The sequence below is a fragment of the Heliangelus exortis genome, chromosome Z (genome assembly GCF_036169615.1).
Source record: "Heliangelus exortis chromosome Z, bHelExo1.hap1, whole genome shotgun sequence".
NCBI lineage: Eukaryota > Metazoa > Chordata > Aves > Apodiformes > Trochilidae > Heliangelus > Heliangelus exortis.
Window position 1 is genome coordinate 47,044,285 of NC_092454.1, and position 13,484 is coordinate 47,057,768.

Genomic DNA, 13,484 nt, shown 5'->3' on the forward strand with positions numbered 1-13,484 from the left:
TCGTTTTATAAAAAGACCACCACCCCATCCACTAGACCAAATAGGCATCACAACACAAATACCAGAGCTGCTTGGGATATGACTTGTTTTGGGTTTTTTTTTGTCAGGTTTCGAGGCTCAAAATTCTGGCATTGGGTGATGACTGGGTAGGTGAAAGAATCTGAACTCAAGTCCCTTAAGCTGATGAATATGTAAAGAAACTGCCACTAGCTGGCTGACATTGGGTTTTCTGGGCAGCTGTTTCTGCTCTCACTCAGGCTTCATTGCAGAGGGGTTTGTGAAAGAAGGATGGGCAGGGAGACTACTTCATCAGACTGTGGAGTCCTGTTGTTCAGGTCAAACCACAGGTGCAGTAAGTATTGGATCCTTCTCAGCTGTTCTTGCAGACATACTGCTCTGCCTGTTACACTACCTTCTGCTTTTTTTCCACTAACTTGTAGAGACAGTTGCTGGAGATTTGTCTCACTTTCAAATGCAAGCTTAGACGTTCGTGGCAAGTAGCTGCTAATTTAGATAATACTTTGCATTATGCTTGAATGGAGACACTGTGCTACCTGACTAATGAAGAGCTCCTCAGTTATTGATATTTTTAACAAAGTTCAGTTCAATTAGAAACTATTTTTTAATGTAGAAATCTTAAGAACTGTGTTTCTGCTAGTCTTTCTTTATAATCAATATACAAGGATATGTTTATATACACACACAAAACTGTTTTCAAAAGTTAAGAGATTCTGGTTTCAAATTAATGTATGAAAAATGTCTATCCCATTGACCAAAAGAAAGCAAACACTGGAAGTCTTATAGAGGTTTATACTATTACACAGTTGGAATGAGTGCATCTTGTCTCAGTTATGTGTGTTGGCTTCACATGATCTGTTTTGGACTAGAAAATGTCCTAAATATCCACTATTACACATCTGATCAAGACAAAAAAATGTAGCTGTTTCTTTTAAACATTTCAGGCTGTCTGTGACACTAATGAATTCAATGAGATGAGTCTGAAATAATAGAGAAATACCAAGATTACCATTTGGCAGGTGGAAGTGACTGCATGCTTGTTACTCCTCCATCAACTGGCACCACAACCTGGACATTAGACAGCATGCTAGGCACATTCATAGACTCTGGATTGTATTTATAATCCACTCTCACATCAGTAGTGCTAGCATTACATTTCCAGTAAGTTGCAAGATTCAAGGGAGTGGACTGGATTCCATTTGAAGATACCTGTAGAAGGATAAACCATTTTGAGAAATGAAAATATTCCCTTTTGGCAGAATCAGAGGACAATGGTAATGAATTTATCTTTAAATCGTGACAGAAGATCAAGAGAACAATTGAGCTCTGAGTCCTTAATTCTGAAGGCTTTTGCAGCTTAAAGTAACGGCCGTTATTTTATTTTTAATTAAATAAAAGGTTTAAACTCCCTCTGGCCAGTGAGGCTCTTTCATGTTCTGGCTTTTATAAGTCGAACTGGTTTTGTTTTAGTCCTGTGTTCTGCCTCACACATGCTTGCAGCAAAGTTACTTCCTCCTTAGCAGCAGTGTGCCATACTACTTCAGCTGCCCTGCAGCCAGCAGTAGAGGGCAATACATGCCAGTATGGGACAGGCAGCCAGCAAAACAGTTCTTACCTATTCAAATCACTATTTTCCTGCTGCCAGAGGATGAGGCTCTGCTTCTGCAGCTGAGCTTGTGCTACTGCCCTGGTGAATCTCTACCACCTTCCTAGTCTGATTGAGGAACATTGTATGTACTGGTGCCTGCTCTCACTTTTTCTTGGCAGCCCAGAAACTTTTCTGTCTGCCAGGGCTTCTGCATGCCAATACCTCATTCTTCCTGACAGTAAAGATCTTAAATAGATCCCATTCTTCCACAATACTAATTTCTGCAATCCAAAGTAATATGATGGTTTTTCCATCCTTTTCAGGAACCTGTGTGCCTTACATGTTTTTTATAAACTCAGTATGCTCAGGAAGATTTTAAACTATTTTGTCCCTTGCTGGACAGTCTCCTGTATGTCCATGTCTTTCTTGCAATGGTCCATAAAGAACTGGACACAATACTCCAGGCTCCAAGCCTGGGCAGAGCCTACGCACTCTTAACAGGACTGGCCTGAGGGAAGACACTTCATCTGCATGCTGGCAGACAAAGAGCAAGTCTCCCAATTTCTGTGTAGATTTTAAATCTGTCAGAGTTCCTTAGAAAAATTCCAAGGGACAAAAGTGTTTACCTGATACTTTAAAACATCCACATTGTAATAGGATGCAGATGGATTCTGCTCTGATAATTTCTTGAGGTAGGAGGTTATAGCTTGCATGTTCATCCAAAAATCCTTAGTGCTGGAGTCACTTTGTGACTGATCACTATGAAGAAAAGGAAACGTAAGAGTCAGAGGCCAACACTGAATTTTAATATTTTGTATATCTAAAAACTAAGATAAGATCTCTTCCCTTCCTAACTATTTCCAGCAAGAATTTATTCTAGTGCTGTGTAACATGTAATTGTATAACACATAATTCTACCTTCCTAAATATTAAGATAGATTAACTTCTTGTTATATCTAGTAAAAATTCTTCTTCCAGGTTATGGAGTAGTAGGTTTACTCCCCTGAGGATCTGTATCACAAGATGCAGTTAATGCTGAATTTGGATTCTATATTTAATGAAACACAATTTTAAGGCAACTAGGTGCCATAAGGATGTGTGGGAGGTGGGGATGAAAGTGGTAGTTGAAAAATAACATTGTCCAATTTGGGATAAATCCTAAAATCATAATTAACTTTGGTTATGACATATCTTTACTAATTCCCTGAATTAAGAATTGTGCTTGCCTTATTTTCATATATTTGCAGAGATATAAGCTTTCAACCTTTTTTCCATTTTAAAAGTGATTTTCTCAGATACAGTTACATTCAATTTTAGTAACAATTCATATATTATAGATAATATATACTATATATATAGTATATGTTACATATTCTATACATAGGTAAGAGCAAACATGACTGCAGAAACAAAATCATGTTTGGAATCTACTGGAGCATGGTGTTCTGCAAGTAAAGAATATTTTTAGGTCTGGTTGCATCAGATTTATTCAAAATAAGGACGAAGCTGTAAAGTACTGATTCAAAACCACATTTCAAATCACTAGAGAATTAAAGGCCTCCTCTAAATGTCTGTGAGTAAAGTAAGAAACTGGATCCATCCCTAAGGAGGAGAGTAGAGTGTGCCTGCAGAGTGGAAGCTGACAATGAGCACTTGGAACACAATAAATATGACAACAATGGGTTGAATGTAGCTCAGTAGTCTGTCCAATGTACTTACAAGTTGGATCTTAATATGCTGTTGTGATACATTAAATTTCCATTTCCAGTAGAATATGTAAACACTTGCTTATCACTACAGAGATCTTCCACAATTTAAATAAATGAAACCAGTAATAAAATCTTTCTGCTTCTGTACAACCAAGTGCAATTCAAATCAGAAATTGACATCAGCACAAATACAGCTCTCAGTAAAAACTTCAATCTCCACAGCTATCAAGCAAATTATACTCTTGCAGTAGATGATGATTAGTCAAGTTTTATTTTGTATTTAATGTTGTAAATACCCATTTAAATGCATACTTTCCAATAAATGAAACTGCGCAGCTGAAACAGATCTCTGCCTGAGATCTTTTACGTATTTTTTTAAATATCTCCAAGCACTATGTTTTCAGGAATTATCCTACTCAGTCATCAGACTTTGTTCTTAAGTATTCTCCCAAGTATGTTGCTACATGTCTGAGAGATACAGTTATGTAATAGACCTGATCTATAGAAATGATACAGGTACAAAATATACTAGTAAACAAAATGTGAAATGATGTGTAGCTCCAACTACTTGTTTTCTAACTGAGTCTACTGCTTCATCATTTGTTAGTATTGTATAAAGAAAAAAAATATAAATGCATGTTAAGACACAGCTACATTTATAAACTAATTTCTATGGCTCCTGTTATGCTCAGCTTAAATTTCAAGTCTAGTAATCACTGAGACCTTAATGCTGGCAGTGGAGAGAATTGAGCTGAACAAAATGAATTCAGGGAATTGATTTATGTGTGAGCAAATCAACAGGTCTGTAGAGAATTCTGATTTACATATATAACAAGTCACATTTTACAAATCATGTAGTTTATAATTATATTAAAAAAAATACAAAACCTGTATACAAGTTGTGCATTTGGAAGAATCTGCTCTAGTTTGCTTGTGTTTTTTACCCTAAAGCAGAGCACAGCTGGAGATGGGTTGCTGGTGAAGACTTTAATTATCCCGCTTGGGAAAGATACTGTCATATCACCAGTAATCTTCACAATACATCTAGAAGAGAACGAAGATATCAGTTTTATTGCAGCTCATAAACTTCCTAGATTTAATACTGATTTTAAAGCAATAACTGTACTTTCATAATCTGATCAGTTGAATTAAAAACAGAAAATCAATGTCAAGTGAGGTTTATGTGACAATGTCCTGTCACTTTCAATTTGGGAGTCAGGTGAAATAAGTAAAGAAAAACGTTTATCTGGTTAAGCATACAGTGGTCTTAGTGGATATTTTTCAGGCTTTGAAAACATGGTACAGCTATGCTTAGGCAAGGCCTAGAGTAGCATAGCAAGGGGTATGACAGTGAATGAGGTGCTTTCAGGTGCCCAAATTTACATATAGCACCGATCTGAGTGATAAAATCCCTTCTCATTTTCAGTATTCCCATTGAACACCTTTTCATGAATAAGGATATATGAACAGGATGCAGGCCAAAATAGAGCAATAAGCCACTGTTGTCAATTATACCTGCAAAAATAATCCTTTGAATCCCCCTTGCAATGCACATACATTTTCCCCCAAAATATTTAAAGTGTGTTTTTTTAATTTAAACTTTTTACATTTAAAACAATTCACTATTTAACTAACTTTGTGGGATCTGCTCCTTTAAAGTAGGCGTTAACAGATTCAGTAAGGGCTACTGCAACAGGCAAGGTGTCCTGGTTTCCAAGGCTGACAGGGCTGGGACCACGTGAAACACCTAGAATACATATAGTGTATAGGTTTAATTTTCAACAGATTTAAGAAGGGTTGATTATATCTGTAATTTTCACAAAAGGTGACTACCATCAAGGTCACAGTAGCATCTGAATGTACCATAAAAAGGCTGCTTAGCAGCCTAAGAAAACAGGACTATCAGTCTGACATGTAAATGGACAGACACAAGGAAATACATACAATACAGAGGAACACTGCATTAAAATAGCTGCTGATTAAAGTGAAATTAACAGAACCAAAGGAAATTAGACATTGACTAGAATACTTCAACAAAAATCCTTACTGTATGCTTACAATAGTCAACAGAAACGCAAATAATTCACTTACAGCATGCATGGACTTCAATGCAAATACATTACTGTTACTCTAAATGTGAACTGTTGAATATTCCTTTAATTATTTCAGCCAATAAAGATTATAAGTCCCAAGAATTTTTTTGAGAAATCTTCACAGATGCCTGTGCCAATACAACACAGTTCCAATGCATAGCTGTGAAAATAAAGTCAGATCTCATACTATGGCTTTTTAAAATGTGTGCATACAACTGATGAAATGAGTAATCACTGGATTCTGCTTTTCAGCAGATTGCTTTATGTGTTCTAATTACAAAACACTGAAGCTCCATCTTTTCATTAGTGCAGCAGTGTAGTGGAGAGCGTCGTACCAATTTTTTTTACCGCTGCTGAAATGCCTTTTATGACATATTATCAATCATAAAGGAGGCACAAGCTTTCTTGTTTCATGAGCAAAATTAATTTTTTTCCTTCATACCATAAAGTAGAAACAAAATGCTTCCATATAATATTACCTATTCCTATTTACTCTAGGCAAAATAATCCAACTTACTCTAAAACAGTGGCTGTGCATTCTGAGTTCTTTCAGAAGCAAAAATGAGGTTGGGACCTTGTTTTTCAGTGAAGGACTAATAGCACATACTTTAAATTCAGAAATAAGTGAGAGTAGTAGTAACAATCAGAGAGTAAAAGACAGGACTTGGTCTAATTCTGCTACCTCATACCTCACTCTCCATCATAATTTTTTGACTAAAGCAGTGATGAATACTTCTCAGCACCATAAAAAAAAAAAAAAAAAAAAACAAAACAGTGCAACATGCCTCCTTAGAAAGTGTACTCTAGTCACATGTGTTCAAACAAAAAATTCTTCAATGAACAAAATAATGATGTTGGCTACAAGAAACTGATTTTGTTTTTCAATATGAGCAGTAGGTTGGTTTAATTTATTCTTTCAGACATTACATGGTATTGTTTCCAAAGTTTTCTTTCTCTTGGTAACTATGGAAGCATTTGAGTGCAGTCAGGTGGAAATCAGGGCTTCTTCCCCCAAAAAGGTGGCAGGAGCATTAGTCCATCTGCAGTGCATCTACACCAGTGCATGCAGCATGGGCAACAAACAGGAGGATCTGGAGGCCATTGCACAGCAAGAAAACTATGATACAGATGCCATCACATAAATATTGTGGGAAGACCAGCACAACTGGAGTTGCTTAACAACATCACCAGCTGCAACTGGTGGCTACCAACTTTTCAGAAGGGATAGGCAAGGAAGGAGAGTGGGGTGGCCCTCTGTATTGGGGATAGATATGAATGTCTACAACTTAATGATACTGATGACAGTATTGCGTGATTAAGGGTAAGAATCAGGGGGAAGGCCAATAAGGAAGATACCATGGTGGGAGTTTTTTGTAGACCACCCAAACAGGACAAAGAGGCAGATGAAGTCTTAAATAAGTGCCTGGGAGAGGTCTATGCAATTAATAGCCTTTATTCTTCTGGCAACTTCAACTTCCCAGATGTCTGCTGGAAATACAACACAGAAGAAAGGGAACAGTACAAGAGATTATTGGAGTATGTGGCAGATAACTTCCTGACAGAACTGGTGGGGGAGCCAACCAGCAAAAAAGACCTGCTGGACCTGGTGCTTGTTAACAGAGAGAAGGGGGATATAAAGGTTGGAGGCCATCCTGGGCATAGTGTTACATGATAGAGTTTTCAGTTCTTGGAGAAGCAAAGAGGTGAGTCAGAGAACTGCCACTTTGAGCTTCCAGAGGGCAAATTTTGGCCTGTTTTGGAGCATGTTTGAGAATGTTCCTTGGGAGACAGTCCTGAAAAGCAAAGAAGCCCAGGAAGGCTGGTGATAGTTCAAGGAGGAAGTTTTAAAGGCAGAGGAGCAGAGCAGGTCATCCTCAAGTCTCAAAAGACAAGGCAATGGGGAAGATGATCAGCCTGGATGGATAAGAGACCTTTGGCTGGAACTCAGAAACAAAAGTAAAGTTTATGGCCTTTGGAAAAGAGGGCAGGCAACTTATGTGGACTGCAAAGATGTAGTGAAGCTATGCAGGGAGAAAATCAGAAAGGCTGAAGCCCCAGTAGAACACAACTTGACCACCACAGTTAAAGACAACAAGAAGAGATTTTTTTCAGTACACCAACAGAGAAAGGAGGACCTAGATAAAATGTAGGCCCACTGATGAACAAGGTGGGTGCCCTAGTGGCAGAAGACACAGAGAAAGTGGAGTTACTGAATGCCTTCTTTGCTTTGTTTTTCATTGCTAAAGCTGGCTCTCTTGACAAGACCTTGGAGGTGAGGGAAAAGGTCTGGAGAGAGGAACTTTGCCTTTGGTAGAGAAGGACCATGTTGGTGACCTCTTAGCCAAACTGGATATCCACAGTTACATGGGCCCTGATGGAATGCACCCACAGATGCTGAGATAACTGGCAGGTGTTATTGCCTTGCCACCTTGCTGGTCATGGAGAACAGCAGAGGTGCCTGAGGACTGAAGGAAGGTCAGTATCATTCCAGTCTTCAAAAAGGCCAAGAAGGATGACCCAGGAAAATACAGACAGGTTAGTCTAACCTCCATCCCTGAAAAGGTGAAGGAACAAATTATTCTGGGTGTCATTTCCAAACGTGGAAGAAAAGAGAGTTATAGGGAGTGGTCAACATGGATTCACCAAGGGTAGATCATGCTTGACCAATCTGATAGCCTTCTGTGATGACATAATTGGCTGGTTAGATGAAGGGAGAGAAGCAAATGTAACCTCCCTTAACTTCAGCAAGGATTCTGACACTGTTTCCCACAGCCTCTTCATTAAGAAACTCAGGAAGTGTGGATTAGATGAGTGGATAGCAAGGTGGATTAAGAGCTGGTTGACTGAGCTCAGAGGGTTGTGAATCAGTGGTGCCTGTGAATCAGTTGGAGGCCTGTAGCCAGCAGTGTTCCCCAGTGGTCAGTATTGGGTCCTGTCTAGTCCAATGTATTCATCAATAACCTATATGAGTGGACAGAGTGCATCGTCAGCAAGTGGGCTGATGATAAAAAACTGGAAGGGGTGGCTGACATAATAGAGGGCTGTGTTGCCAACCAGTGTGACCTGGAGAGGCTGGAGAAGAGAGAAACCACATGAGGCTCAACAAGGGTGAGTGCAGTGTTCTGCACCTAGGGTAGAATAAGCCAGGCACCAGAGCAGCTCCGTGGAAAAGACCTGGGAGTTCTGGTGGACAAGAGGATGACCATGAGGCAGTAATGTGCCCTGGTGGCCAAGAAGGACAACGGCATCCTGAGGTGCATCAAGAAGACTGTGGCAAACAGGTGGAGAGAGGTCACCCACCCCCTCTTCCCTGGTAAGGCCCCAGCAGGAATACTGCATCCAGTTCTGGATTTCCCAGTTCATGAAGGACAAAGAACTACTGGAGAGAGTCCAGCACAGAGCCACAAAGATGGTATAGGCACTGAAGGCTACACCTTGAATACTGTGTTCAGTTCTGGGCCCCTCACTACAAGAAGGACATTGAGGTGCTGGAATACATCCAGAGGAGAGCTACCAAGCTGGTGAGTTGCCTAGAGAACAAGTCATACAGGGAGTGGCTGAGGGAAGGGGGTATATTTAGTTTGGAAATAAGGAGGCTGAAGGGAGACCTCATTGCCCTCTACAACTACCTGAAAGGAGGCTGTAGGAAGGTGGTTGTTAGCCTGTTCTCCCTAGTAAATAATGACAGGACCAAGAGAAATAGTCTGAAGTTGCGGCAGGGGAGGTTTAGATTGGATGTGAGGAAGAATTTCTTTACTGAAAGAGTGGTCAGGCACTGAAATAGCCTGCCCAGGGAGGTGGCTGACTCAGCAGCCCTGCAGCTATTTAAGAAATGTGTGTATGTGGCACTTCAAGGCATGCTCTGGTAGCAGAGATTGTAGGGGTATTGTTCTCTTGCTTGTTGCATGTGTGTATGTATGGACTTGGTGATCTCAGAGGTCCTTTCCAACTGAGTTCTGTGATTCTGTGAAGGAAAGGCAGAGGGAGCTGGGTCTGCTCAGCCCAGGAATGAGGAGATTGAGGGGAGGATCTCATCAATGCTAATAAATATCTAAGGGTGGGTGTCAGGAGGATGGGACCAGACCCTTTTCAGCGGTGTTCAGTGACAGGACAAGGGGCAATGGTAACAATCTGGAACACAGAGGTTCAACCTAAACATAACAAAAAACTTCTTTAGGCTCTTGTAAGGGTAGCAGACCACTGGAACAGGCTGCCCAGAGAGGCTGTGGAGTTTCCATGTCTGGAGGCATTCTAAACCCTCTTGGACACCATCCTGTGCAGCCTTCTCTAGGTGAGCCTGCTCTGGCAGGGAGGGTGGGCTACATGATCTCCAGAGGTCCCTTCAAACCACTAACATTGTGTGACTCTGAAAAGTACCAGAAAAGCTGTGATTCTCGAGAGTCTTGGGAATCCAGAAATCACAATACCAAGAAGCAAATGTACAATAAAATAATGAGTTTACAACAACCAGAAAATCTGTTTGGTGAACTGCAAAGTGAAGTATTTTCCAGTAAAGCTACAACACGCATGTAATGTATGTGGCACTATGTTTGCCAGGGCAATTCTGTGTGTTTTCCCCTCAGTTTATTAAGGAACAAAAAGGAATTGTAAAGCAGATAGGAGGCAATTACCTTGTGTTAATTACACCAGACTGATCACAGATGTATATATTATTTTAAAGATTTTTACCCATGTTTTTATGCTGGTATTTGAAATCATGAAGAGTAATTCTAATATACACATGGTATTCCTATAGGCAAAAGACAAGAACTGATTTCTTGACTAAGGAGTCAAGAAATAACTTGTTACTAGAAATAACAACAATTTTTAATTTTTTTTTTGTGAGAGCAGCAAAACTTACTATGTGTGTATGTACGTTTTTCTGAGAAGTATTGGAGGGACTGTAAATGAGATAGCTTCTTTCCTACTTCCTGTACCCCCACTGTTTATCACCTTTTGATTCATAAAAATCTGCATGTTCTCCTAAAGCACATTAAATTGAAACAAATATAACTGCTTAACCCAACTCTGGAAGTCACTGTCTTGTTGCCTCACAGCTTGAAATGCAATACAGTGCAGTGACATCCAGCCTCAGGACCTTCCGTGCCTACTGTGTGCTCTCACAAGAGCTGCACCAAGGCAGCTTTACTACATCTTAGGGTACAGTCCAGCTCAGGACTCACTTCCAGCAATTTTGGCAGTGACAGCAGAGACAGCTTTGATGTCCTGCCACCTGCCTTAGCCTCAGCCACCATTAGCTGCCCTTCAGCTGTACTGGCACAGCCATGAAAGCAGTTGCATTGACATGCTGAAGGAGGCTGCCAAGCTGCAGAATAAAAGACTGCATCACTGGCCATAAAAAGGGCAAATAATAAACCTCATAAAATTATTTTAATTCAGTTTAGGAACAAAGATTCAGATAACTTTAATATTGGCTAAACGGCTGTCACAAAAGTAAAACATAAAGCATTAAAACCATTATAAGTAAAAAATCTAAAACATAAAAATATTACCTTTACTATGTGCATCTTCAGATTTGTATTATATGTATATCTATGTATTATATGTACATTTAGAAACATTTTTACCCATGCATCTTATGAGAATAAGGGTTGTAAAAATAAAAATATATTCACTTTACTTGGAAGGAAGTAGTAATGAGAAACTGGCAAAAGAAGACCAAGTTTCATCTTGTTTGTGCAGGGCAGACAGACAGGAGATTAGGTTGTATAAAAGTGGTTACATCAAGTTTTGGTGATTTCAGCAGCATGAAACTGGTTAAGCAGATGAGCTTTCAGGCTACTTGTATATATTACTTGTAGCCTGAAAGCTGGAGAAACTTGTTTCAAAAGTAATACAGTTTTATTAGGTGTAGTGTTTTAGGGTGATTAGTTAACATGTAAATCTGCTTTGAGTACAATACCTGGTGGTGGCTCACAAAGCTTTTCAATTGAAGAAAGATTCCCAATCAAAAGATCATCCTCTATTACATTTAAATGGAACAAAACATTGCAAGAAAAAATATTTCAAGCAAAAATATTTGTTAAAACCTTAAAATATTATTTTAAACTTTGCAAATTAAAATAAGGCTGAACATTATTCACATTATTTGTGTGAATAAAAGATACATTCAATTATGCATGCCTTAAAGTTCACTCAGAAAAAGATAGCTAGAGTCCACTCTATTGTTCAGAACAAATAGGGTAAGGGAAACACTGGATTGTGGAAAAGTCAGAAGACTACAGACAGCACTGCAGAGTATATCCTCATGCTCCAACGTCATTCAGCCATCTGCACTATCCTTTCCAGCTCTCCAGGATTTAATTCTCTATTTCATTAATATTATAAGCACACAGAGAACTGGCCTTGCTTATTTTTGCCACGCCAGGTTAATAACCATATTAAACCCCAATGTCAGCACACATCTCCTTACCTCCTTCCTCATGATTTTACTCTGTTAATGTCTCCAGCAGCACAGACACTCAGAAGTGGGGATATTGATGCTGCTGCCACCAACTTTTCATTCCTGGGCACCAGTGCTGATGCCTGAGAATGTGAGCCTGGATGGACCTTGGCAACAAAAATATCACTTGTCTTTCTGTGATGCTCCTCAGCATCTGGGAAGCTGGTGGATACTTAACAGCAGCAGCTGATGCTGTGTTCTGCACAGGGTGAAAACAGCTGCACTTTTTTAGTTCAGAACTCCCAGTACAAGCTGTGCAGATCCTCTACTGAGCTGCTGAGCCTGGATGAGGAATCCTTAGAGCCCTTAGATTACTAAGTATTAACAAAAGAATCTGATCCAGGGACTTCAACCTACCGGATGTGTGCTGAAAATACAAAACAGTGAAGAGGAGGCAGTCTAGAAGGTTCCTTGAGTGTACAGAAGGTAACTTCCTGACACAGCTGTTGAGGGATAGCTGCATCTGCTGTTCACAAAGAAGGACTGGTGGAAGATGTGGTGGTCAGAGGTGATCTTGGGCTTAGCGACCATGAAATGGTAAACTTCTCAATCCTCAGTGAAGAAAGGAGTGGGGACAGCAAACCTCTGCCATGGACTGCCGGAGGGGAAACTTTGTTGAGAGAGTCTATTTGAGAGAGTGCCTTGGAAAACAGTCCTGAGGGACAAAGGGGTCCAGGAAGGCTGGATGCTCTTCAAGAAGGAAAACCTCAAAATTCAGGAGCAGGCTGTTCCCATGCACCATAAGACAAAATGGAAGGGAAGCCCACTGGCCTGGCTGAACAGGGAGCTTTTGCTGTGACTCAGGAAAAAAAGGAGAGTTCAGCCCCTTTGAAAGAAGGGACGGGCATCTCAGGATGAATACAGAGATCTAATTAGGTCATGAAGAGAAAAAATTGGAAAGGTGAAAGCCCAATGAGTGTTCAATCTGGTCACTATCATAAGGGACAACAAAAACAGATTTTACGATTACATTAATAACAAAAAGAAAGCCAAGGACAATGTCAATGCTTTATTTGATGCAGGGAGAAACAGTGCAACCAAGGATGCGGAAAAGGCTGAGATAATTAATGCCTTCTTCATCTCCTTCTTTAATAGTCAGACCAGCTACCCCTGGGGTATTCAGCTCCCTCAGGTGGAACATAAGGACAAAGAGGAGCACACCTCCCTATAATTCAGGAGGAAGCAGGTAACTAATGTCCTGCTAAAGCACCTGGACACTCACAAGTCTGTGGAGCTGGATGGGATCCATCTGAGAATAGTGAAGGAGCAGGCAGAAGAGCTCACCAAGCCTCTCTCTATGATTTATCAGCTGTTCTGGTTAACTGGAGGTCCCAGATGACTGGCAGCTTGCCAGCATGACGGCAATCTACAAGGGCTGGAAGAAGGATCTGGGGAACTACAGGCCTGTCAGCCTGACCTTGGTACTGGGAGAAATTATGGAGAGGTTCACCTTGACTGTACTTACATGGCAAGTGCAGAACAGCCAGGAGATCAGGTCCAGTCAGCATGAAAGGCAGGTCCTGCTTGACCAACCTGGTTGTCTTCTATGACCAGTGACCCACAGAGTGGATGAAGGAAAGGCTGTGGACATCGTCTAACCAGACTTTAGTAAA

General features: G+C 40.3%; 1 protein-coding gene across 1 annotated transcript in view; it reads right to left on the reverse strand.

Annotated features, from left to right (window-relative positions):
• Positions 1–13,484, reverse strand: part of FCHO2 (FCH and mu domain containing endocytic adaptor 2) — a 94,189-nt gene that overhangs the window by 5,107 nt on the left and 75,598 nt on the right. The window contains exons 21-24 of the mRNA XM_071731121.1: positions 4,951–5,062; positions 4,204–4,359; positions 2,233–2,365; positions 1,028–1,227 (exon numbers count right to left, since the gene is read on the reverse strand). Of these exons, the coding sequence (XP_071587222.1) occupies positions 1,028–1,227; positions 2,233–2,365; positions 4,204–4,359; positions 4,951–5,062 (601 nt within the window). The remainder of the gene's footprint in view (positions 1–1,027; positions 1,228–2,232; positions 2,366–4,203; positions 4,360–4,950; positions 5,063–13,484) is intronic.